The sequence below is a fragment of the Cynocephalus volans genome, chromosome 7 (assembly GCF_027409185.1).
Source record: "Cynocephalus volans isolate mCynVol1 chromosome 7, mCynVol1.pri, whole genome shotgun sequence".
NCBI lineage: Eukaryota > Metazoa > Chordata > Mammalia > Dermoptera > Cynocephalidae > Cynocephalus > Cynocephalus volans.
In genome coordinates, this window is record NC_084466.1 from 17,927,026 (window position 1) to 17,954,839 (window position 27,814).

General features: G+C 34.5%; 1 protein-coding gene across 3 annotated transcripts; it reads right to left on the reverse strand.

The window, feature by feature from the left end:
- Nucleotides 1-1,195: 1,195 nt before the first annotated feature.
- On the reverse strand, nt 1,196-27,427 carry GPR180 (G protein-coupled receptor 180). 3 transcript variants are annotated; one of them, XM_063103263.1, is made up of 9 exons: nt 27,269-27,427; nt 24,539-24,697; nt 17,929-18,129; nt 11,510-11,690; nt 11,318-11,367; nt 8,115-8,272; nt 5,460-5,651; nt 2,708-2,785; nt 1,196-1,671 (listed from the first exon to the last, which is right to left on the reverse strand). In XM_063103263.1, the coding sequence occupies exons 1-9, from the start codon at nt 27,330-27,332 to the stop codon at nt 1,513-1,515; spliced, it is 1,242 nt and encodes a 413-aa protein (XP_062959333.1). In that variant the 5' UTR covers nt 27,333-27,427; the 3' UTR covers nt 1,196-1,512. The 3 variants fall into 3 exon arrangements, with proteins under 3 accessions (XP_062959333.1, XP_062959332.1, XP_062959334.1); XM_063103262.1 differs by having other exon boundaries at nt 27,188-27,427; XM_063103264.1 differs by lacking the exon at nt 5,460-5,651 and having other exon boundaries at nt 27,188-27,427.
- Nucleotides 27,428-27,814: the final 387 nt, after the last annotated feature.

The following is a 27,814-nucleotide window of genomic DNA, read 5'->3' on the forward strand; positions in this document are numbered from 1 at the left end:
TGTAGCTCTCATTTATTAAATAATTTATAAAGAAATATTAGAGAGATCATTTAATGAGCAGGCTGAACTCTTACTTTGCCATTTTGCTAGTCACAAACATATATTTTGCTTTTAAAATGGAGAATACTATTCACTTCCAATGAGACTAGGTACAAGGGAAAAACAAAGACATGGACACAGATATTTTTAAGTTACACTACCTTATTTTAACTATTTAATTAAAAAGTTTAATTACCAGATCAGTGCTTAAAAATGTAATAAGTAGATATTTTTTTAAATAAGCCAGAGGTAAAAATGAAAAGGCCTAAACAACCTGACAAATAGCAACAGAATAATTTCCATCAGTGACTATAATGGGAATTCTTATTTTAAACAGCTGTTGACAACCATTTAGCAATTCTTTAAACAGGCACTTGATAAGAGTATTTTTTAGCTAACACACTCAATAATGGGGCATCATGCACATGCAGAAGTATGGCTTTATTACAAAGGATTCAAGATGGCAACTACTTAGAATCCAGTGCCAACACGGATTATAACAAATCCAGTGAGTATTTTGTTTTTCAATTATTCATAGAAAATTTAATCCTGATTAAGTATCCTTGGGCAAGAATTCATGGGTAGTTGATGACTGAAACCAACATTTATGTGAAATGCTTCTGTTAATTTAATCTGTGTATATGGCTTAATTATGATTGGGGGTTCAATGTAAGAGAAATGAATTATATCGGGATTAAAATTTTAGTACCATATCACATAGTACCTTTTCCTTTTTTCTTTTTAGACATATAACCCTGCTTTTCCCTTTACCTAAGTGTTCAGATTTTAAAATCCTTTGCCTTACAACCCATGCAATGTGTCTAAATTTTATTTTTCATAAACTATTTGGCAAAAACCCTTCGCTAATCAAGCTAAAACCTGAACTGGAGCCAAAAATGATAGAAAAAATTAGAGAATAATCTCCCACCCACAAATAAACAAAAGCTTATTTACCTAACTGCGAACATATTTTATATTCATTTCCTGAAGTAATTTCGTTTTCAAGTCCTTTAAACTCCAATATGAAATGCACTTTCCTTAAAACAAAAAAGCAGTTTTTAAAATCAGTGTATTACACTGATTTCATAACCAGACTAGTTTAGATATGTATAAACAAGTAATCATTTAACTGATTACTTTTTATAAGACTACCAAACCTGAGTTAGCTATTGATATAAAATGAGGCATTTTAAGTGGTGAATTGAATATCTTACCAAAATATCATATAATTCTTTTTCACATTTATTTCTGTATGGTAATTGCTTCAATCACCTTATAACAACATTCTTTCTTGAAAGTTTATTGTTTAAGTATATTTCAAAACATTCCATTTATTACCTTTTTCAGTTTTGGTACTGCTTAAATGCAGTTATATAAATAACACGCTCTGCTTTCACTGTTCAATTTTTCATATCAAACGTATGAAAAAAAAAGTCACTATATTTGGATCATTATTGCACTTTTAACCAAGTATCAGAAATGAAGTCGACTTTTGTGTCCAGATGATATGGTCAGTGGTAGTGTTACTGAGGAAAGTGAAGAAACTTCCCAGTATAGACTGTGGGATAGAAAGAGTCTGTAGAGAATAACCATGGAAACAGACTGGCAAAGGATAACACCTATTGTAATAACCTGAAAAGAAAAGAAAGGAAATGCTTTTACTGCATGCAGAAACAGAGAAATTATATTCAATTTATCATGAACCTATCTATATATGCTTTTTATATAAAGATAGTATTCTATCCTTCATCTTTACCAGGGTATATTTTATCAAATAAATTTTCAATAGGAAAATACAACTAATGTTCAGAACTGTAATTGCTCAAGGGTTAAATTCCTTTAACAGTTTATAGATGCCAAGGAAACAAAAAAGAAGTTTGCTAAGCCATTCTCTCCTAAGGGTGTGCACATTATAGACAGGAGTTTCAGTAAGAAATAAGAAAAATCAGGTTCCTGGCTAATTGAGTAACAGGAATAAAGCATGCCCCTACCCAAACATAAAGAGTACTCTAAAAGGCCTTTCAAAAATCCTCAAGTCACTTCTCTATTTTTGTAGACTACCTTCCTATCTATTTACCCTTTGTAAATATCTCAGGCTCAATAAACATTTGAGCGTTCAAGCACATAGAGCATTGCTTGTAAAGAAGCTCCTGGCAGAATTCCACTTTGAAATGATGGAGCCATTCACCTAAGAAGGTAGGTATCAACACAATCAAAATGTAGCATACTTGAGCATGGCACTCCAGTCTGTAGTTTGTTAAAGCAGCTAGACTGATTTCTATAAATCTATATCTTGATTTTTACCATTATGTAGGAAAAAATTTAAACATTTTTTCTTAACAAAGATGTGTTATGAATTGTATAATTTAAAAATAAGAATGTACATTCATATTTGCATGTAGATAAAACAGTGTTCCAAAACAGGCTAAAATAAGTACAACAAATGCTATTTCTATCATTTTGCTTATAAGCTAAATTTTCAAAAAATTATTTTGTTTTAAAGTTCTAATTTATATACTAACTGGTTTAATATTTTGTTTCATAGTTTTATTTTAAAGAACCCAAGAAACATCTGAATTGATAAATAGCCCCCTTCCACTTTAATATTTTCTCAATAAAGAGTATATTTTCATTAAAAAAAACTATTTTGATCATGTATATTACTTACCTTATCTCTTTGATAGTCACTAAATATGATAGAAATGCATGCAAGACCTGGATGACATAAAAACCATAAGATACAGCCCTGAAAAAAATTAATAATAAATCAAGTAAGTATAGTATGTCTTTGTTTTCAAAGTGTCCCAGATAAAAAACGTTACTAGCATATTAGATTCTGATCTCAACTGGCCTTTAAAGTCCAGCTTGCAATAAAATGTAGAAATAAATTTGCTATTTCTATGTCATTAAGATTTTGTTTTTAACCAAGTGAGTATTTTCTGGAGTATTTATAATCTTATACTTGTAAATCTGTTACATACATACATTTGACGTACTACAAATATATTAATAAAGGTCAAATGTGTAAAATTTCTTTAAAAAGAAAAAAAGAAGAATGCACATTGATATTTGCATGTAGATAGACAAAGAAATTCTGAAAGAATGTAAAAAAAACCTGATTAATAGAGATTACTTATTTAAAGGAGGAAAATTGGGCAGGTAAGAATGGGAAATTGTTTACATTATACTTTCCAAACATCTTTTTCTATTTTTCCTTGAACCACAGCAATGTATTCTCTTTTCCAAAATGAAATTTGAAATAAAAAAATAAGTTAATAATTAGCAGCTGTTGAGATGCTTGGTACAGTGAAGATATAGGGGGAAAAAACAAGATGTAGAAAAATGTGTTTAATATGTTGCTATTTGTATAAAAATGGAGAAAAATATATATAGGAATATATATTAAAAATTCTCTAGAAGTATAAATTAGCAACATACGTAAAAGTGGTGATAACTGAGAAGAGGGGAAAGAGGTAAGAAATAATTTTTACTACTCTTTAAATACTTTTGAATGTCTGACCCTATTCAAAAAGTTAAATTAAAACATATGAAAGTAATTGTTTTTAAGTTCAAGAAAAAAAGGTTGGTACTGTTTTAAACATAAAACAAAAGAGGAAAACTTAATGCTTAAACACCTTAAATATATACTAACTTAAATACATAATCAAACAAGAAGCACTCCTGTCCCTGTGAAAAGTTCAAAAGCAAAATAGCATTTTCTTGCCTATTTGGTACTCAGAGGCCAGAAACTGGTTCCTAAGGCTGCAACAGCAGTTTTGCAGTGCTCAACTCTAGGAATACGGAAGGCATCTGGCCCTCCTTCCCCAGCTGCCTTGGAATGGTTAGACACTCTGTAGACTAGGGTGGGCTGACTGAACAGCCTATCAGAATATTGGTTTGAGTTGCCAAGATGAAGGGATATGGATTTTTTTCAGTCTGACTGAAAAATGGAAACTTCTAGATGGAAACTTCTAGGGAGGTAAGCTTTTGTAATGTTACTGCTCCAACCCCTCTCCTGATCTTTTCTTTTACTACATGGGTACTGAAAAATATCAAACGTACTTTGAGATCTCACTAGCATAAGGACATAGAAAGGAGAAATAGAGTGAATATGGTCCCATATGGATGGAGTGAAGTTGGCTGGAACATAACATGGACTCAGCCTCCTGGCTGTCTGCTTATGCTGAAGGATAGCTCCTCACAGTTTGCTATAAAATACTGTATAGCTCTGAGAATAACAGTTCTTAATTAATAACTGTTGAGAAATGTAATCTGTATTCTTATTTATTAAAATTTTTTTAAAAAATTCTGATACTATAGAAAATATGTAAAATACTTATTGATAAAGAAATTAAAATCCAGGCAAATTGACCTGCCAAAGATTACATGAAAAATACTGTTCCACAGGTTCCATAAAATGGGGATAATAATACAGGTTGAGTATACTTTTTTGTGAAATGCTTGGGACCAGAAGTGTTTCGGATTCCAGACTTTTTCAGATTTTGGTATATTTGCATATACATAACTACACGTCTTAGGGATGGGACCCAAGTCTAAACATGAAATTCATATATGTTTCATATATACCTTATACACATAGGCTAAAGGTAATTTTACATATTGTTTTTTAATGAATTTTGTGCATGAAACAAAGTTTGTATACCTTGAACCATTAGAAAGCAAAGATGTCACTATCTCAGCCACCCCTGTGGATAATCTGTGGTTGTTTGGCATCACCATCATTCCTGACTCTGAATTTATATACTACTGATAAGCAATCATTTTCTTACACTTATTCACACGTAAGTACTTAATGGTAAAAAATATGACATACCCCTTAAAAAATTTTTTTGGCACTGGCCAGTACAGGGATTGAACCCCAACCTACCATTAATATAGTGAAAAAATAATGTGTTTACAGTAACTAAGCAGCACAGTAGCATCACCAGAATACCAGTATCAGCTGTTAAACAACAGCAACAACAAACAACTGGAGGCTTTCAGTCTTCTCCTAGGATACTGCATTTTGATTAAAAGATACATTGCTACTGAAGGGGACTGGGAAGGTCTTTTTTTCCCTTGGGGACCATGAATAAACTGTGCATCATGCACCTGCATTGTGACTGCAACTCATCACATGAAGTCAGGTATGGAATTTTTCCACTTGTGGCGTCTTGTAGGAACTCAAAAAGTTTCTGATTTTGGAGCGTTTTGGATTTTTGGATTTGGGATGCTCAACCTGTACATACATCACATAAGTTGTGAAGATTAAATGAGTTGAAGTATACAAAGGACTTATAGTAGTGCCTGGTCCATAATAAGAATTCAATAAATGTTAGCATGTGGTTGTTTACTAACTTCCCAAAGAAACCAGAACAAAGTTGATAATCAGAAGAAGCTATTACTTGGCAAGCCCATACTTTGGCAAATGTGATGTAGAACTCCCTTTTGAGTGTACTTCTCTCCACTGTGATAATCTGATAGAGTCCACAGCTTAATGACAATGCTAGGCAAATTCTTAAAACGATCAGAAGGATCCCTGCTAAGTTGTGGTGTGAATGGTAGCTATGATGACTGGTATCTTCAAACTGTTCCCAAAGTAGCAAAATACTCTGCAAAAACAATATTACATTTAGAGGAAAAAAACACATGCCTACTTACAATAAAGCACTTTTTTCAACTCTTTTATAAACATCCCCTTAAATATTATATAAACATTCTTGAGAGTTTCTAAGATTTTTCAGACTATAGAGGTTGTCAGTAAAGGCACAGTCTTTTCCTCACTTTAATAACATAAGCTAGAGAAAAAGAATTTTTATCAAGTAAGACTATATTCAAAATATTTTTTTAAAAATGCTATTGCTATCATGATTCAAATAAGACATCACTAAGGATAAAAATAAACTGAAAAGGTTAACAGTACAAACTTTCTTCTAAATCCATCTCCTTACTTAAACACATCATTAGAAATCAAACTGTTCTGCACTCATGCTCACTATCTCAGGGTAACTTTTAAATATCTAAGTATCTTTTATAACCCAGAAATCAACAAGTCAGAATTGCTGATTTTAGACTTTACTCTTTTTCACGGTAACCTCCCTGTTTAAAGAACGAATTTCTAATATTTGCTTTAAGCATGCATGGTACTGCTATTCATCCTTGTTTGTTTGTTGACCTTTCCTCCCATATTGTTAACAGTGAAAAGCTCAGCAAGTTCCTCATTAAACTGTTCTGTTTGTTGCTATTCAGTAGAAATCAGTGTCTGTGCTCCCCCTGTCTTTATTAAAAATCAATCACTTAAATTATTACAATGTTTTTGGCATCACACATCTGTAGCCCTCTGCACTTCCATCATTTGTCAATTCAGCCCTCAGAATTGAGTTTTCAGTAACTTCTAAGACTTTTGGAAGAAATCAAAACTCAATATTAAATCCAATTCTTAGGTTTTTTATGGGGTTTACCAGCAACCTCTTCCTTTCCTGATTCTCATATCTTCTACATTAATTTTACTTCTGCTACCATTCTTGCTAGGCAAACTCCATTGTCACCCTGCACCTGTGAAATTTCCTTCTTGGGCTCAATATCTGCTCTGTTACTGAAAGTGTTGTTCCTTCATTCCACCAAATTATACCCATCTGATTCCTTAATACATATTTCTAAATTTAACCTTTGCAACATAGAAGTGCTATTATATTATAAAACTAACATTTCCCATGATGTACATTTTTACACACTTAAACTCCCCTATTTTTGTATATATATGCTAATATATGATCTGTATAATATATGTACGTATTTATGTACTCTTTGGTTGACTGTCTCATCTGCCTTGTCTGTCTAGATTGATGTTGAAGATCAGGGCTATGTCTAATGTATTCCTCATAAATGCTCACTTAAGCTCTGGTGTAGTGTCATAATCTCAATTCTCAATCTGTATTTTTCTATGGTAATGAATTAAAATTACAAAAAAATGGTAATAAAAAATAAATCTTTAAAAGAGCTATTAATTGAAAAATGAGAATTTAACCTGATATTAATACTATTCTCCGTAAGTCCTAGATTAAAAACATTAAGTTAGTAGAACCTTGCCCTGATTTTAATCATTTCTAATTCAATTCTTTCTCATCAGCTCTCTTTCCTGGCACTGCCTCCTTTCTAAATATCACCACCTGTGATATGGTCTCTTTCTGAAATCAATCATGTAAACTCCATACTCATACTTCACTCAGAACCTATGTACTAAGTAAATACTAGGAGTACAAAGATAAATAAAGCACTGGCCCCACCCTTCATTAATAAATTTAAAAATTTATTTAATGCATTAAAGCTTACATTTATAATGTCCTTTACAGAGCCCAGGTGCATATTTCATTTTCATCTATACTTAATGCTGGTCACAAACTCAATATGAATTTTTATATTTATATCTTTCTTCTTCTTTTTTGTTTTTTGTTTTTAAGACAAGTCATTTATTTGGGATCTTTCTTCTTAATTTTCATAAATCCATTGCACATTGGCATATGGATATCCTAGAATACTGTTAATACTACCACTATAGAGGAGAAGAAAAAAAAGGCATAGAGGACCTTCCTAAAAGACCAGATTTGTTTTTATATTTGTTTTCAAAAACAAGATCCTATCCTTTTTCTCTGTTTTGCCTTTTAATTAATCTCAGATAATCACTTAAAATTCTTTTACATATAAAGTAGCCAATCCTAAAGATCCTTGCCAATGGATAAATTTCAAATTCACTAAATCTCTCATTCAAGGTTGAGTACTTACCACATGCTAGAAAATATGAAATAAAGCTATCATTGAGTAGGAAATGAGAATCTAACCTAACATTAAGCATACTGCACTTTAGCTGGTAGGAAGCTCAAATTCAGGTAAATTGCAATTAAATTCTGCAATCTACATATACTTGCACTAAGATTATTTGATCTATCACTCTTTAAATTCATACCTCAAATGACACAAATTCCTCAGGGATCCCAGGTTTTGATTTTGAAATGAAATATGTTCAAGTCTACATTTCTAAATATTGCTAAGCAGAAACATTGAGCATCAACACTCACCTGTGTTATGACAATGAATACTGCAATGCCAGTGGATGCAGGTGTAGAATCCCACTGGAGAGGTCTGCTTTGAGACTTCTTCATTCTGACAATTGTCCAACCCATGCATAGACTCAGAAGTAGGTATAACATCTGAATTTGGGAAGCAATGTCAAAAACTAATGGAAAATAAAAGCCAAAGTCAACCAAGTTTTTACAATACAAATAACTTGATAATTTTTGCACTGAGATAAGAACACCATTTTTTTGGCCACAAAAAAGATAGGCATTTTCAAAGAGAAGCTGTGGAAATTCAATCTAAGAGATATTCATGTATAATAATTCTGAAGAATTAGAAATGCCATAAAATTTGTAAACGTTTATAAAAATAGTTAAAACAATGTCAATACTCCTATTTTAAAATAGATATATGACCACATCCTATCTCTATTAAGCCCAACCTTAAATCTCTTGATGTTTCTCGTTTTTCTTAGCTTTTATAACTACATAATCCTGTTCACTATAATTCACTGCTTACTGAAAGAAATAAATTTTAAATATAATTTGTGCAATGTGGAGAATACTAGTACCTTCATTTCTGTGTTAACTTTTTTTTTTTTTTTGATGGTTGAATTATAATTTGAAGAGTATTTTCTAAAGCTATTGATAAGAAACAAGAGGACAATAAAATGCACAGCCACTGTAACACCCAATTATGTTGGCTTTAGTTTCAGGGTCCTGAAGACAAATGAAAAGTCCCATGCTTTAGTGTGATGTGCCACCAAGCGGCCATCACTTGCACTGCAAGGGAAGCCTGCTACTCTAAAAAGGATGCAAAACTGCCGCATCCAGTTCAGCACTATAAGAAAACAACAAAAATCTATAAATTCTTCAAGTTCCATGCCTATTTATTTCATAAACTAGTATTTACTATTTTTTAAAAAATTTACCACTTTTTCAAAGTGTATTTTGATGCAGATTTTGGAATAAACTTGTGATCACAATGTAACAAGATAAAACTTTCAAATTGCTACCCATAACCTTGATGTTTAGAACTTTTACTTCTTTAAATAAGGATATTCTTGTAGAAACAGATAAAACTAGCTATAGTATGTAATGCTGATACTTATTTGTTTATTTATTGATACCTGAATTTTATTTCACTTCAACTTTCCAATTAGGCAGACTATGAAATGAGGCCAAGAGTTGAAGTCATCTTCTTTAGAACAAAGACTGGAACCCAAACCTGTTTTGAGTTAAATTTCACGCTATGTCCCACCCTTTTTAGAATCTCTTCATCTCTTAGTTTGTGCATTACCTACACATGATACCAGCCCACTGATTATATAGGTATTATAGGTATTTACAAATATATATAGCTGATGACATCCTTAAGGAGTGGATCCTGAAATGATCCCCATTAAGCAAATGGGGATGTTGGGGAGGTCCTGATATACTGCTTATGTTTAAAAGTTGCAAGCCAAAAACCTATTAATGACACACCTTTTCAGATATATTTTGACAGACTTTCTCTTGCTCTGCCATACAAATTAAAACTGGCTACTCTACGTCTCTGCTTATATATTTGTGACACTGAATTCTGATAATGAACTGTCACTACATTCAAACAATATAAAATATCACGGCCTTTCATATCAAGCACACTTTTCTTTCATCATAGATTTTAAATGTCTGTGATGCCAATTAATTTTATTAAACATTTCATAAATATGTATTCAGTTACTTAAAGAAGTTGGCGAAAGGAATATTCCTACATAAGTTGCTAAGTACCAAAAACAAATACTTGTGGAGAAAAATCTCCTAATTTTCTGGCTCATTTCTTTATCGACTAAGTTACATACAGATCAGTATAATACTGTAACTGGACAGGTAGAACACTGCTCATTTGTTGTTGAAAAATAACTAATCATAGATAAAACACACAGATCACACAAAACCTCATTCTGTCTTGAATTTTAACCACTTGATTAACCAAACCTTTTGTTAGAACTAAGAAAAATTAGCAACATCAATTTTTGGCAGTTTTTTAAAAAACTTTTTTTTTTTTTTACCCTTCTGTGAAAATGCCAGATAGCCTAACACTGTTTTGTATATAGCAGACACCCACAAAAATCCAACAGTCTTTGATTTTAATAATAGCTTTGTCACTAATCAGCTCTGTATGCTCTGTCTCTTTGTACCTCAATTTCCTCATCTAAAATGCATAAGCTAAATTATTTCTAAGGTTCTATCCAGCTTTTAAATTCTATGATTCTATTTCACATCCAAAAGTCATCTAAGAGAAAAGAGAGGGTGAAGCCAGGGCTCTAGATAATGTTGAAAAAGGATCATCTCCCTCCTTTATATACCCATGTCCTCTTCACAAGGAAAATAAAAGGTTCTTGGAAGTTTTAGGATCTTAAAACAGGCAGCAAGGTCAGAAAAAGTGTATCCTCAGATGATTAACAGAGATTCCCACAAGAGACCCTGTTTGAGAGTGAGGAGACTAGAAGAGAAATATGGAAATATAAGTAAATCCTAGAATGGTTTCATGTTCAGAATCTGCTTTTTAGAGCAAATCTTAAATAGTTTTCCAGGATTAAGAATGGCACATGATGTCCTTCTGAAGTTCTCTTTAAAATGTCACAATTATAGGACCTTTTAAATATTTTTTTCCTAATATGCTTAATTGAAAAATTACTTCATAATAGTTCTCATAAATAAAAGAACAAAGATGTGAGGTCAGCTCAGTGATAGGTGTACCTTATAGCTTTGGGTCAGAAACAGAGAAGAAGAATCAGTGTAACAGAAAATGGAATTACAGTAGGGAAAAAAACTTCAGCTTTGGGATCAGAAAATTCGGGTCTGAGTCTGGGCTCTACCATTCAATAGCTGACTGACATTTGGAAATGTGCTTCATGTCACTAAGTCCAGAATCTTTATCTGCAAAATAAGGCTGAACTACTTACTTTCTTATTGAGGATAAAATGAAAAAATGTATATAAACATGCTCTAAGAACAATGAAGAGCTACACACATTACCTATTATTAAGAAGAAACTAAATAGGATGTATGGGAACTAAATCTACAACACTGTTTTCAGTCAAGCTAACCAACCTTGGACAGAAAAACTGTACTATGACAAAAAATAATTTAAAGAAATGAAAAACAAACAAGCAGACTGCAAGTTTATATTTTTTAAAAGTGCTCATAAAGATACTCACATTCTGCCAAACTTCCCATAAAAGGTACTCCTATTCCATCTTTGGAGTAACTGAGGAATTGAAATAAAGAGTATTAGTTTAAATTACAAATGTGAAAAAAATTGTTTATAATCAAAGCAAGCATAATTTTGGTGGATTAATTAGGATTAATTAGATGTAATGATGAACACAGTTTTAGTGGTTTTGAGTTACCTGGAGAAATGAATGTAATTAGCTAAAGCTGAACCAGCTTGTAACAGCAATGCAGTTGTCAGAACCTTTAAAATCATGTGCATGGGTCCTCCTTTCTTAATAGCCTGCCACAATGATTGAGCATAAACGCAAGCAATCACAAAGTACACTAGGACTAGGAGGAAAAAGAACTCATGTAACCCTGTGAAGAGAAGAAAGGGAGTTTGCTTCAGTAAAACAAAGCCAGTTATAGTGTTGGGTTGCTTTCGAATCTTTCTGTCAATATATTTCTAAAACTTGTTTTTTAATTGGAGTCATAGCATTAACTTTTGTGAGAGAAAAAAAGGGAAATTGTAAGAACTTAAATAATTTTCTACTTTGGGACAAAGTTTTAATTATAGGAAGGCAGATTAAACCAAACTAGTTAAAGTCAATCTATAAAAAAGCATAGTCGTCAGAGCAACTCAAAGACTCACCATAAATTGAGTTTTGTTTGAAAACAGTAAATGCAAACAATGATTTCAGCATTCAGTTAAATATACTTTTTACTCTCAAAGTGGATTTCTTTTGTAAGAAGTTTAGAAATGGATTTACTCAGTCAACAATAATTTATCATGCCCTGACAATGCTTCTTAAAGTATGGTCCTAGGGTGAGCAGCATTACTAGGAGACTTGTCCTAAATGCAAATTCCTGGGCCTAACCTCAGATTCACTGACTCAGAAAGTCTGCAAGTAGAGCCCCACAATCTATGTTTTAGTAAGCCCCATGGGTGGTTCTGATACAGCTAACACATGAGAAGCACAACTATGAAATGTTCTATTACCCTGAATTTCCATCTGGACAAAGCCTCAAAATGCCTATGATGTCCAGAACCCCCTTCTGAGGTAACTTTCTGCACCTCTTGCCAAAAAGGAAATCCTGTGGAGATCATGTCACTCCACAGTTGACTGAAACTATAATACCTAACCAAATGGCTACCAATCCAAGTGGCCAACAACATAACTTGGTTCTCAAAGGTAAGTTAGGCTAATCATATTCTCTCTTGGGAATTCAAACTACAAAACATGGTAAGAAGTAGGCCATAGAAATTAAAGTTGAAAGGAGCTGATGTTGGGACAGGCCTGAGTTGTCAAATTAAGCCATGATAAAATCAAACGTTTGAGTGAGCAGAAATTAAAAGTGAGCTTCTTGGCAAAGATAAGAACATAGTAAGAATGTGCAGATTTTATATAAAAAATGGTGCCAACCATTATAGCAGCCACTAGTTCCTACTAGCAGCTTTTCAGTACAGTCTTCATATAACCTCATTATAAACATTACTTCTTCTGCATTAACTTGGGATCTTTTGACTAAGTTATTTTTCAGAAATTTCAGAAAAAACTTATAATAAACCAGAAGGCTATCTTTCAGTTTAATGGCTTTAAGTTTACTTGGTTACATCTCAAAATAGTCCCTAATGTTAGGGCTTTTACAGTCTAACACTGGAGTATCATGACAGTAACTGTTAATAGAGCTGTGTCTATTGAGTTTGTGGATGAACAGTCTAAATCGCAATCACGCCCATTCCAATTGAACCCGCTCAGTTTCCCATTTGGGGTAAACTCCAATTAACAGGCAGAGATGGGGAATATTTCCATTATATTGAAAATAATTTTGTAAAAGCAATCCAGAAGACACAAATCGTAGGACAAACAGTCAATAAATAGTTCAACCTCAATCGTGTTTTTGGCATGGTTAGGAGAAAAAAAAAAGGCAGCAAGAAGCATTTCAGCCACTGGGTGTCTCTCCTGCTCTATGTACCTAAATGCAGATAGTTTCCTAGTGCAGGTGAAAACGCATGTTTAGTTAGACTTTAAGAAGAGATCATCAAATAACAGAAGGAACACATTTTCTTTTTAAACTCCTTACATAGAGAAGTATTCCAGCTTTAGAAATAATGGTACCATAATCCTGGGATTACTGAAGTACTGCAACAAGACAGAAAACACAAATGGTGAACATATTATTAACAACTGTGGGTCAGTAAAATTCCTTGTTATCCTGTTTTTCTCTTAGTTTTTCTATTTCTTTCTTAGTATTAAAGAATTAAACATGGCATTCTATTTAAAGTTTTATTTATTTATAGTATTTTACAGAATATCCATTCTGATAAAATTTCAGTCTCCATTAGGTTACAAACCCATCATAAAAATAAAACCCTCAGACTATTTACTGAGGAATCAGAATAATGTAGGAGAAAGGGATTTTTGAAAGTAAGACATATATCACCAGCAAAAAATGTTTTAGGATTATTCAAGGTTAAATGTATCTTCCAGAAAAAGCTAACATTATAACCAACAAAGAAAATTATCTCAGTGAGATACTATATAAAATGAATTAAACTAGGACATCTGTCTTACACATTGGTTCACTGAATTTTAAATAAATGATCTTACCTAAAAACCTGTCCACAGGATAATTTAAAGATAAAATGCTGTTTCTGTACTCAGTGTTCTTTTAATAAATCACCTCTAGCAGTCTCCCTGTTTTTTTTCTCTTTAGCTACCAATTTTACTTTTGTTCTGCCACCAGCCTTCTCAAGAAGAAAGCAATCTGTGTTTGTTCACTTTAAAATTAAAATCTAATCTGAAGACAGGCAGATACTAAGTGTTAAATCTTCCTCAAAACAATGTATACTAAAGAAAAAAATACTCTTAAATGAGCATGCAACAGGTGGTAAATGCTTCTGTAGATTTTAAGGCAAGCTTAAAGGAAGAAGCACTGGCAAAATTAAGTAGAAGAAAACTTAGAGGACAGCTTCAATAAATTCAGCCCCAGCTAAATGAAGAGAGACAGGAGAGGAGAAGAAGGTAAGGAAAGGGGAAAGAGTCCTTGGGTCACAGGGCAGCACCTGGTACAGACACTCCTGCCTGTCTCAGAGCCCCAATGTCCACCCACTCTCAAATGTCCCAAGATATATCCTGATTAATCTAAACCAATCAGAAATTCCAATACCCTTGCCAATAGGAGGTAAAGCTAATCCATATGACAGATTTGTCTACCCTTGTCTTCTTTCTGACATCTTAACTTACATCTCTTTCATGATGCTGTATGGCAAGGGTATGTGGCCCAGTTCTGGCCAATAAAATGTGATGGGGAGCTTCTGGGGAAGATTTCTTTGCTCTTAAAAGAGACATACTGATCTTTGCAATTATCTAGACTTGATGCCCAGAACTGCTGCAGCTTACTTTGAACTTGAAGAAGCTAGCCTGAGGACAAAGCAGGACAGAGAGATGATAAATAAACCATCCTAGAGAAGGCTCAAACTTCTGTGTGTGAGATAATTCATTTCTTTATTGTCTATACCACTTGCATTAGGGTTTTCTGTTACTTTGAGCCAAAAATATTCCAACATGTTACCAGGACTAAATAGAAGATCCAACCCATTATCTTTTGGGACATGGAGAAAAAAAGGAACTACAGAAAAGAATGAACATATCTGTTGGATTCATAAAAAGAGAGAGATGGCAGACGTGGCAGAGCCTGTAATATTATTTCAATGAAAACCAGTCTATATGCCTTTAGGTAGTAATGCTCTCAGGATTCTGGGTACTACTTCTGTTGGTCTCTAACAAGAGCACAAATACAGTTAAAGATTCTAACGTTTTTAAGAAGGAGTTTTATTTTATTCTATCTTAAAGCATTATATTCCTATTTAGTACTTTGTCAAGTGGCAACAACCTTGCCTTTGTTTTTTTAATCTAGAGCAACTCTGTAAAATAGAAGATTACCCAAAGTCTGGTAGATATAAAACACATAATTGGTTTGAAAGAAAACAAATTATACAATTTAATCACAATAAAATGTAACATTAATTGCAGCTATTTGCAGTAGGTTACTCTAATTTAAACCTCTCAACTATATGGCAACAGTTAGGTCTCAGTAAGAGGCATAGTAAATCAATTTTCCCTACTCAGAGCAGATAATTAGACAAACTAGCAAAAGTTTCTAAAATGAACTAATTGAAGATTATTCACTGGAAACAAGTTCCATAGCTGAGGGTACGGAATAGAAAGAATCCCTCTTATGGCTACTTTAAAACCAACACATTACTAAAACAATGTGGAATATGGACTTTTAGATCACTGGTTTCACACTGGTTTAGAATCAGCTTCAGAGCTTTAACTACCAATGCCTGGCTTCCACTCCAAATCAAATTTATTTGAGTCTCCAGAGATGGACATCTGGATTTTATTAAAGCTCTCCCAATTTATACACAGTGATGAGATGAGAATTACTGATTAAAGTTCAATTACTCACAAAGGCTTTAAGGCATTTTAATCTTAATTCTTTAGAAATTAAGCAAGCCACATGTTATTCATGTATGAATAACAAGCCACATATATTCAACAATGTTGAATACTTTTGGGTACTTCTGGAACTTTAAATAATCAATCTTCACAGGTTCTAGCCTTGCACAGAATCTCACACTTAATGAATATACATATTTTAGGGCTGATGGTTCGTATCCCCATACTCACCAGCCACACACACACAAAAACAAGAAAACATTATAGTGATATTTTACTCCTAATCTAAATATTTTTGGTGACACGATCGATGTAACTTTCTCCATTTTACTACCAGAAAGACAGCTTTTAGACATAAGAGTAAGCATCAAATCAAAATCAGTCACAAAATTAGGAAGAGGAAGGTCAGAAGGAGTCAGGATAGTGTGAATCCTAAAGAAAAGCTAGCCAGAAGTCAGGATGTTGAGGAAAACACTAGACCAAATGGACAAGGTTCAGGACAACATAGGGTGAGTATGACTGGCATTTAGTGGCCCAAGCAATGCACAGGGTACAAATGTGATCACTTTATGGCCTGCAGTCAAAGTTCACATGCCAAATTGGGGATGAGGAAAGAAACTAGAAATGGGAGCCTGGATAAGGAGGCAAGTAACAGATATCAGGATCCAGAAGACTCTCATGGATCCACGCAATAAAACAATCTCTGAGCCAAAGACCTACTGCCTGGAAGGCAAGGGGAGAAAGGGCTAGTAGATCTGGACTCCACTAGAGGCAGCAGGGTTTGTGCATACAGTGATTGCAGCAGAACATTACTAGTCCTAAAAATAAATTTCATATGAAATAATGAAGTCTTATGGTTAAAAACCATCCATTCAGTGCTATCAGTAGACCTTCTGGATTTCATCAACACCTTTCCAAAATACGGAAAATAAATGTCAACATCTTTTATAAAGATAAAAGAGATGGCAAGACTAAATTAACAGTCAATAATGATCTATACTGATCCAAGGTATCTTTAGTGAAATTCAACCTTTAAGTTCATCTGTATTCAAAAACAACTTGAATAGCTTATACTAATTTATTTCCTTCACAGAAAGAACTTTTACTTTATAACGTTTAGCACCCCACTGTCACCATGTATAAATTTTTTCAAACCAAAAAAATATTAAGAAAATGTTTATCCTATTATACATTAAGTTATTTGTGATGTACTGTCTATAACACAATGCTCAAGTTGGTTTTCCAGCTGTGGCAAATTTATGCTTTGAACTAAACAATGCATTTAGTCTGATGTGGTATGACTCCTGTCCCACTTCCACCTGCTCCCCTTTATGGCCAATGAGATGCAACGGAATTTAATTTTTCTCTAAGCAGATTGACTTTTTCAAATGGGCGATAAACTCTTGAAGAAGTAACCCTTTTCTTTGACAGATGATGGCCTACAGATCTTATTACAACATGTTAATTTACAAATCTGTTATACTTTATAGCAGGCATACCGTGATCACAAGAAGTCATTCATTTCTGTTGGCTAGGAATCTCTCTTCAGTAGAGCAGGTCCTAGTCACTTAAAATTTTCATCAAATATTTTATGGGAATAAATCTGATTCTGGAAAGCATTATAGACTCTGATCACTCCCAAATGACTGCAAGCTCCAGAGAGGGCAATCCCTTAATTTGTTCCAACAACCAAGTGAAGGGACAGACATACGAAGTACAGTAGTTCAGTTTCTAATCTCAGTCATTGAGTTACCAATTTAGATTGCTCTATTTACTAACATTTTTCTGTTTATAAAAATAATGCTAGGCAATCATATAAACAACAAAAATATTTAGAAGGTATAGAGAAAACTAAAACCTACACAACTTTACCACCTATAATATGGAAACAATCTCTGTTAATACTTTCATACTTCTGCTTTATTCTCTGCATTTTTAAATACATTGAAATCATGCAATATAAAATTTAGTGTTTTAGTTTTTTAACTTAATATAGCTATCAAAATGTTATAAGAAGATTCATTTAAACATTTTCCTACACTGGACACATAGGTTGCTTTTAATTTTTAATATTCTAAAAACACTACATGAACATATTTGTGCATAAATCTTTTTCTATAGTTAGGATATATTTAAATACATATTCTTACCAGATTCTCCAGCACTAAAATGATCAAATGGATTCCCTTCAGCATCTGGGTTTAGTAACACCATTTCAAATGGGATATCTTCCACCTGAGAATTCTCCCTCTCATCGCTGCATGTATACTTGTCTGCATAAAACACATGCCACGTTTGTGGAGACGGAATCTGGGACACTGTCAGATTATGTTCAGTCTGGTTCATGGGCACTTTAAAGAGAAAGAAAATATTACCTTTCAAAGCAAAACTCTCAAAGGCGTTCATTATTTTAGTTATATAATCAATTTGAGGTTAGAATCCTTTTGTTTAGTTAGTTTTTACTGCCTCAGAAATCCACGCCCTGGTGTAGTATTGGAATAAGGCCTGTGAATCATAAAGCAGATAAAAATGATGCATCTTAACTAAAGGAATAACTAGAAAGGCACTATAAAACACCACAAATGAGTAGAATGGTTTCACTCATCTGAATTTTAATTTTAAATACTTACAAAGTTTCCAAGTAGGTTAGTGATATTTAAAAATCTTTTTTATTGTGAAAAAATATACACAACACAAAATGTATCCTTTTAACCATTTTTAAGTGTGCAGTCTGTGGCATTAACCACATTCATAATGCTGTGCAACAATCACAGAGACATTTTTGAAAATTACTGAGTTAAATCGAAAATGGAGCATTCAACTTAGAAAATCATTATATCTAAAAATTATGGCTGACAAATACTTTCAAAAGAGTTTCCAAAATCTTTTGCTGATTATTCTTTTAAGAAGGTACTAAATGTAGAAAAATAGAAGTTACAGGAATATAAAAGTTATCAAACTGTGTCCATGGAAAGTAGTATGATAGAGCAGGGAGGGGGGACTCATGAACATTAGCATCATACAGATATGTATTTGAATCCTGGCTTCAATACTTACCTGCTATGTGGCCTTGGGCAAGTTACATAAAGCAATGACACTCACTTTCTTCATCTGTAAAATGAAGGTAATACCTACAGCACAGAGCTGATGAAAAGGACTAAGTTATACAAGTCACCTAGCATGGTATCTGTCACAGAATAGTTGATAAATAAATGTTAATATTCCTTTCCTTTCTTTAAACCAAGGTGGTTATACTAGTAAGTGGTTCTTAATTCAGGGTAATCCTGCTGCCCTCTAGGGCATTTTGAAAATGTGTGGGGACAGTTTTATAGTCACAATAACTATGAAGATACTTGGAGGGGGGCTGCACTAAATCTCATCCAATACCAGGTAAAGTCACACTGCAAAGAACTATTCCTCCTAAAACGCTAGTAGCGCCTTCTTTTGAGAAATACAAAATGATGACTAAGCTCCCTTCCAGATTTAAAACTATGATCCTGACCTAAGAGGCACTGCACTAATTCTGTCACAAAGCTGTAGGAGAGTAGTCTCTCAAAGTCTAGGTATAACAAAAAGAGTAGTAGAGCTAGAAGAGCAAGTCTTGGCCTTGTGACTCAACAAATAAATTACAACCTCTCTAAATCTGTTTCTTCAATAGTAAAATGAAGACATCCACTGATATGAATTGAACTGTGTCCCCCAAGTTTTGTGTATTAGCTTGATCCCCACCGTGACTGTGAAGAGGGTGGGAAATCTTGTTATGGCAATTGAAAAGTGGGGCCTTGAAGAGGTGATTAGATTCTGAGGACCATGCCATAGTGAATGGATTAATAATGGTGGTTATGGGCGTGGTTCTGAAGGCTTTAAAAGGAGACCATGTGAGAGTATCTCTCTCTGCTTCTACCATCTTGCAATGTGATACCCTGTGTCACTGAAGCCACCATCAAGGAAGACCCTCACCAGATGCATTCCCTGGACTTTGGACTTCCCAGCCTCTGAAAGTGTAAGCAATAAATTTTGTTTTCTTATAAATTACCCAGATCCAGATATTTTGTTATATGCCACAGAAACTGACTAATACACCTGCCCTGTCTAGCTCAGAGTTCCTGTAAGGCAAAAACAGGATTGTACATGAAAATCCTATGTAAAGAGTATGATACTACACAAAGTAGTGTATTCTTAAACATAATTTATGATGGGCCCAATTTCTATCTTTACTCAGAAGATATATGCTAAAGTATGGAGGGGCAAACTGTTCATGATACCCACAGCTTATTTTCATAAGGTTCAATTAAAAAAAAAAAGTCAACGGATGGCCAGTTAGCTCATTTGGTTAGAATGTGGTGTTATAACACCAAGATCAAGGGTTCAAATCCCCACATAGGCCAGCCACCAAAAAAAAAAAAGGACATGCATTCAAATGTAAAAAACAGTAAATTTATTAATTTAATAATATAAATACATTTTAAATAAATTAATTAAATAGTAATTAATATTAATTAATTACTGAATCAGCAGAAGATATACAGATGCTGGTTGTACTATACTTACTACTTTTCTGTATGTCTGAAAATTTTCCTAGGAGATTCAAATTTTGAGGACTTGAACTTTACAAATGGGAATTTCACTCATTAGTAGTTAAATGGAACAAGAAGATTTGATTAACAATACCATGGCATTGTTTTTTTGGCTACTGTAAGTTAGCTAACATTTCTACTAATTTTTTTTTTTTCCATACAGCTTCTGGAAAAATGTAGTAAAGACTAATTTAAATATTTGAAAACCTCTAATAAGGACTTAATATACGATCAATAAATTGTTCAGGAAAAAGGCTGTTTAAATATGCAGTTTGCGATTACATAATCTGGACCTCATTTTTTAAAGGCTCTGCCATGTTGCTGTGTTATCACTTGCACTTTTTCTCTCAGACAAAACACTGTAAAAATTAACCATTATATTTTCACTAATGAAACCTTTTGATGTTTCATTTTAAATTATGTGGATTTATATCAAATAAAACAAAAGTGTACCTCATAAAGTGATACCAGCTTTTAGTTTTTGTCTTGTTTTTTTCAGCAAGCCTCTTGACAAAACTGTGTGTTCATTGTTTTTGAAACAAAAGACTACAGCATGACATGCATATTCTATGCTGGTATAATTAGTATCTCAAATATTAACAAAACTTGAATTCCAGAGAATAGGGTGGAGTGGCTGATTGCTCAATTGTATTATAAAAAGAAATGAATACTGTTAACCAAAATACACAGAATAATTAAATACTTACACCTTTAAATGGTTTATAAAGTATATCAAATGTACAAAAGAAATCATGCATAAGATGTAAAAAGGCAATATTGAAATGCTTCATATTATATTTAACTCCTGTAATCTGACAGCAAATTACTCTGAACTCCTTGTAAAAATTTTGCAGATAGAAACATATAAACTTATCATTTTCAGTGCTTTTTAGTGTCTTGTTTCCTTACTTTAAAACCTACAAAGAAGTTTTTAGCATTAAAAAAAAAAATCTGATGTTTTATGACATTAGAGAACAAGAGGAGATTGAAAAATCACTTCTCAAACATTAATTTGGGAGAGTCAAGCAACATTCAACACAAAGAGATTTTTCACTAGTCTCTTCATAGTGCATAGCAGCAGTAAGGTTTTACCTAGGAGCTGGGCATAGTTAATGAGTTCATTACCAAATAGGTGAAAGGTTTTTAATTCTTAAAAGTCTCATTAATAGCCAGTAAATGCACTTCTCATAAGAAATTATCTCTAAATATGTGGTACTATTACAGTGTCATGATTTTAAGAATATGAGTATGCTTTTTGTTTCAATGCACCTAAGCTCCTGAATAACATACTATAATTATGACAACTAATATATAAAAGTTGGAAACAGTAGATTTTCTTATGACTTGGATTTTGTTTTTGGAAAAAGAATTGATGAAATATATAGAAAATTTTATACTATCAGTACTTAATTCATTTCAGGCCCCAAAATTTAACAAAACAATCTTCATTCCTCTAGAATTCCTGTTTTCTGATATTTTCCGTTCCATAATTTCAAAGAATACCTCTGCATTCCACAGAATAGGGAAGAGAAAGGGAAAACAGAAAAAGAAACAACAGCAAGAGGTTTCATTAAATTATATTCCCATATATATATGTAACTCCATTCTAAAGAATTATGACTAGAATTGCAGCATTTTAGGACTGTCAGGGACCTTAGAGAAACCTAGTCCAACTTCCTTCTTGTACAGATAAGTAAAGTAAGGCTAAACAATAAGGTCTTGTTACAAGTCACTAGCAGTGATTCTCAGTGTAGTGGTCTTCCCATTGTACCACATTGTCTCCTCATATACAGAAGTTCTGGAATGCAGAAATATGACTGATACAGAAATGATATTTTTGCAAGTGTATATAGTAAATAGTATAATAATGACCATGTGATATGATACAAGAAGACAAATTGATACTCCTATAGCTCAAAGCTTTAAACTGCCTGGTAAGTTTTTATTGGAGGTGCCAAATACAAAAAACAACGTACTAATCAAAAGACTTCTCAAGCCCTAAGCTCTATGACTATTCATCCTACAAATACTTAGTAAATACATAACTAAGCACTAGGGTATCATAAATTCTCCTTCTCCAGCACCATGTAATTAGCATTCATGGTTCTTACCACAATTGCAATTTCACATTTATTCACATTGATCTGATTTATTCCTGTTCCCATCCCTAGCTTTAAGTACTGAGAGAGTGTCAATCTTTTGGTCACTCATATATTACCAGTGCGTAGCACAGTACATGAAACAATGGAAGTGTTCAGTGAATGAATGAGTGAATGAACAGACCAAAAGAACCCTACTGCTCCATTGATTGATTTTATAACAAATAAACAAAATGTAAAGAGGTAACTATGATAAGCGCTGTGCCGGAAAGCAAGAGGCTATACAAACTTAGGTGCTATATCTTAGTGGAGGAAGGAGCAGAAGAGAAAAGCCTGTGTTAAGGCCCAGTGTGGCACTGAAATAAACGAGGTGGGAGGGGAGCAATGCTGTGAGATGAAGCTGAAGAGGTAAGCAGCAGCCAGTCTATGGTGGCTTTGCTGATGAGGTTAAGGAGGCCTGTCTTTGCCCTAAAAGCAGTGGGAAACCACTCAAGTATTTTAATGGTATGGTGAGGAAGTGAAAGTAACATCACCAAATCTGCTATTTAGAAAGATCACTCTGGCTACAGAAGAAGGACCAGCATGGCTGTAGAGTGGCCAGACAGGAGGCTATGGCAATAGTACAGGCAATAGATTACGGCAGCTTGGAATAATATGGTAGAGAGGAAGAAAAGTAGATGAATTCAAGAGATATTTAGAAGTAAAACCTCAGGATAGATTGTAAAACCTTACTGATAGATTGGAAGAGGGTAGAAAGGTCAAAGAGGGGAGTGTTAGAAGACTCACTGGTTTCTTGCTTATTTACTGGATGGATGGTGGTGCCAGTTCCTGAAACAGGAAACACTGGAAGAGAACCAGGTTTGGATGGGAAAGATGGGGAATTTGGTTTGGACATTTTAAGAATGGAGAATTGAAAGACATGAACTTTTATAGATGAGCAACTTGGCATAGAAGGAAAAAGATAACTGATGATCACTTGCACGAATTTCTCAGATAAGTTCTGAAATTCACAGTTGAGGTAAATAACTTTATGTAAATGTCTTTTTCATATCTGAATCCAATCATTCAGACTTCTTCAGCATACCGTCAATGTCATCTCACAAATTTAGATAAAACATCCCCACAATGAGAAGCAAGAAGTGGAGACCTATACTTTTCTCACTATTCTGGCTAGCTGCCTTATGAGGGAACCAGACAGTTGCTAAGATTAGGAAGACTGGATGGCTAGAAATGAGTGTTTTATTTGACTAGGCTAAAAGAAGAGCCTACCATGTTCTACCTATGTATGAGTTTCTGAATAATAGGGGGGAAACGGGAGAGAGGGTTAATTCCTATTTTTCCTCATGGATGCTTCAAATTCTTAACGTCTCCTACAACCAATTCACTTCCAAGGGGGAAATGGGTAGGATGGCACATGTTCTTCATTTCTATATTAAAAGAGATTTGCACTCACTCAGTATGGCTAACACCATGGGATAGTGTTGATGAGAATGGATGACATCAAGGATTCAAGCTGTATTAGGATTTTAAAAAAGGAAAGCCTCTCTAGAAGCAAACCCAGAGATTTACAAATGATGCAGTGCTGATACATCCCAAAGACATAGTCACTATACAATTAAGTCTTATGTTCTAGTGACATGTTGTAAAACAGTATCACTTGGGGTAAAATTATACAATTAACTGAGATAATACATGTTTAGTGTTTAGCTTAGTGCTGGCAGATAATAGGCATTCAACAAATATTATTATTTACTCTACACTGCCACTGCGTTAAAATCTCTCTCTCATATAGGCATGAATTATGGAAACTGTAAAGAGTCCAAATGAAGAAAAGGATTCTTTTATAAATTATCTGGATATTTTTTTAAAAATTTTGAATAATAAAGGGGGGAAAGGCACTCTATCTTTTGAACAAGGAAAAGGTTAGTTTAAAATTCAGTTTAAAATGTGCTAGAAAAAGTGTCAACACAGTGTGATGTACACTGTCATGAAACACCTTGGTATGTACATACTATTCTATATTTCAACATTAAGGAGAAAAAAACTCCAATAACTAATGATCAAAGAAAAAAGAATATACTCACATGTCAGCTGAGCTTTGGATAATTTTTCACTACAACTATAACCATGACTGCTTTCCTGAAGCTCTAGCCATTCCTGGGCTTGGAACAGGTAGAGTTTAGCTTCTTTTCCAACAGCTGCTGCTATGTTGTTGATTCTGACACACAGAAGAGCATGGTCACCTTGACATTGAAACAAAAATTATCAACTGGTTCAAACTTGTATGGAACTGAGATGGTAGGACAATTCAACACCTCTACTTATCAAAATGGGAATTTAAAAAACACAATTTTTCTAAAATCTCACTTAACTAGGTAAATCACATTACAATGGGCATTATATTCAGATGCAAATCTAGAGATTATTTGAATTAGTATGTGGTGTTTCCTTATAATTCAGAGGATAACTGATAACATTTCACTGAATAAACAGCAACATTTGTGGTATTAGGACATTTGCTGTAATAGAATTTTTGCCTAATTTTACAACCACTCCAAATGTCTTTTACATTTGTTCATAAACAAAATAGAAGTTTCCTGCCAAAGTTTCTTTTTTTTTAAAAGATAACATGGCTGTTAATATTTAATTATACTTTTAATATTAAAAATAAGCAGAACAGCAAGAAAGTTTAAATAAATTCGACTTACAGTAGACATTTTACACCTGAAGCAAAATTTGACATCTGTGATTTTTACAATAGAACTTGCAGAACAATATATGCTGTGAGATTAACACAGAGTAAGCCTGGTTGCACACACCCAGACATTTAAGGCCAGGACAAAAATAGCAAAAAGGAGTTGACTCTAAGGAAAGGACTCTGGGTGAGGAGAGGTGAAGCAGGAGACTGTTTTTCATTTTTCATCTTAAGGTATTCTATTCTCTTGAAGTTTTTTTTCTTTTCTTTTTTTTTCTTTACTTTTGTTACTATATTATTACTTTGATTAAACATTTTAAATACATTTAAATGTATAGTATATATCAAAGAATGTCTAAGTCTTTTACATAAACTGATTACATTAGAAATTATCAAGTCTTATAAGTGACTCTAAGGCCCTATTAACACCTTAAATTGCATTGAGTTAATTATTTCAGTATACTTTTATTATTTTTTTACTAAATTAGAATTCAGTGAAAATTGGTAATAACTAAATAAATATATATATGAGAGAGAGAAAATTGGAACACCCTATTCCCAATCTGTTTTGGATTTAGTACATGTTTAGTACGTCTGGATTTAGTACAGGTTTCTCCTCTATGATCACCAGGTAATCATCATGAACTATCAGTTATCTTAAGTCTCTCTGCTGGTCATTAGTAATAACCCGTGTCATACCTTCCACACATCCCCAATTTTCCACCATTGTTCAGATTGCATCATTTATTATAGTGACATTACCATCATTATCAATACTAAAAGTATGGTTAGAGTCAGTTGATTAAGAAACTTAAAATGTGACAAAAAATAATAAAGTTGTTTCTAGGGTTTCTTCTTCATTCACCCAAGGTATAGTCCATACTGGATTTTGGAAAGCTGGGTTGCATTCCTTTTCTAAGCTATCTTAAAAACTTCAAATTTAAAAAAAAAAAAAAAAACCCAAAACAAAACAAAACCAAAAATAGGTTCCCTTCCCTTTATAACATCAATTTTGCAATTTCCTTATACTTTAAATTCCCTACCCACATGAAAATAGCTTCTAGTTTCCATTATCTTCTCCTAAGAATCCTTTCTAGGTCAATATTCTGATCTTCATAGTTACATCTTTTAAGGCTTAAGCCTGTATAAAGCAAAGATTCTAACCTCATCAAGGCAAATAATTATTTGAAATACATTACTAGTCAAATTTAGAGTGCCAAAAGGACGTATCAAGAAAAACACTTAAATTTTGAGGGTGCAAATGAATGTGGCAAAAATTAGAATGAATTGCAAATTCATTCATTGCAGTAATAGTCATTGATTTCTGAGGGAGACCAGAAGGTAAGAATCAAATGCAGCTATAACTTCAGAAGGGCCGGGAAGAATACTAATGACAAAACTTCCAGGACACAATTTACACGCATTTCCGTCAACTCAATTCTAGGCCTCATGGTCCACATTAAATCGACTGCACTCGTGGCCAACTATTCCGGCAATAATGACAACCGGATTATCAGATGTTTTACTTGGTTTCCAAAACCCCTGTGCTGCAATTAGGTTTTATTAAACTGGTCTTAAAAACAATAACTAGAAAATCTAAGTTCTGGGCTTAAATGCACACGTAACTATAGTGCCTTAGTGTATATAATGTGGCTGAAAAAGGAGAGCGAACGATGCTTCTTCGGGGGAAGGGTCTGGAAAGATGCAGACCGGTCATTGGGGTATTCATTTGCACGGGGTGGGGGGAAGGAAAGGGGCGTTCAGGAGCAGAACACAGTCACTAATGGCCAGAGGTTGCTGCCCAGCAATGGTGGAATCAGCAATAAACACATCGCACGACACCGGGCGGAGGAGGGCCGCGGTGACGCTGGAGGTCCAGGTGAGGCTGCTGAAGTCGCCGGCCTCGCCCAACGGGGCGCGGTGGGGCTGGGCGCCGCCGGTTCCAGGTGCCTCCGGGGAGGGGGGGTTGGAGCGCCCCGCGGCCCGGCCTGCGGGATGGGCCCACGAGTCCTCAACCCTCTCCCCGCCCCGGACCTACCGTGGAACTGGAAGTGGCCGATGCTCTGGCCCTGAGCGTCTCGGGCCGTGGCGCTGCTGAAGCTGCCCCGTAAGGTCTTACCCTGGCTGCCCTGCGGCCACCAACAACACGTGAGGGCCACCGCCAGTAACTGCAGCCCCCCCATCCCCGCCTCTAGCTCTGCACCGACGCCCGGGGCCCTCACCGCCTGCGGCTGCCAGCCCCACGTCGGCAGCAGGAGGGAGTGGACGCGGCCGGCGCCGCGGTCCGGCTCCTCCGAGAGACGACAACCAATGAGGCGGGCCCCTCCGCCACGAGCCAAGGGTGTTCACCAATCAGAGGCCGAGGTGGGCGGGACGTGTAGCTCCGCGCGTCCCGTCACGACCCTGCCATGACTAGTTCCCGCCTTTTTGTGTGGGGAATCAGGAGGATGTTGCTTCAGGTTACGTAAAAATGATCGCTCTCTTAGTTTCCCTGCGCGACGTGCCATTGCGCATGCGCGGACAAGCTGCTCAGGTCCTTAGGGGTTGGACGGGCCTGTAGAATTAGGAAAGAGCCAAGAAAGACAATATAGGATCATTTCTGGTCAAGAGGGGAAAACTCCCTCAAAGCAAGACCCATGTTCTTCAGCTTTTCCTCTCGGTGCCT

Bases quoted from the DNA above. Each gene is read 5' to 3' on its own strand.
- GPR180 (XM_063103262.1), bottom strand. From the start codon at position 27,332: ATGGGGGGGCTGCAGTTACTGGCGGTGGCCCTCACGTGTTGTTGGTGG. The intron at 11,691-17,928 runs GTAAGAATATGT...TTCTCTTCACAG, and splicing joins TTTTAGTGCTGGAGAATCTG to GGTTACATGAGTTCTTTTTC. The intron at 5,652-8,114 runs GTGAGTGTTGAT...TTGTTTTTGCAG, and splicing joins TATTCATTGTCATAACACAG to AGTATTTTGCTACTTTGGGA.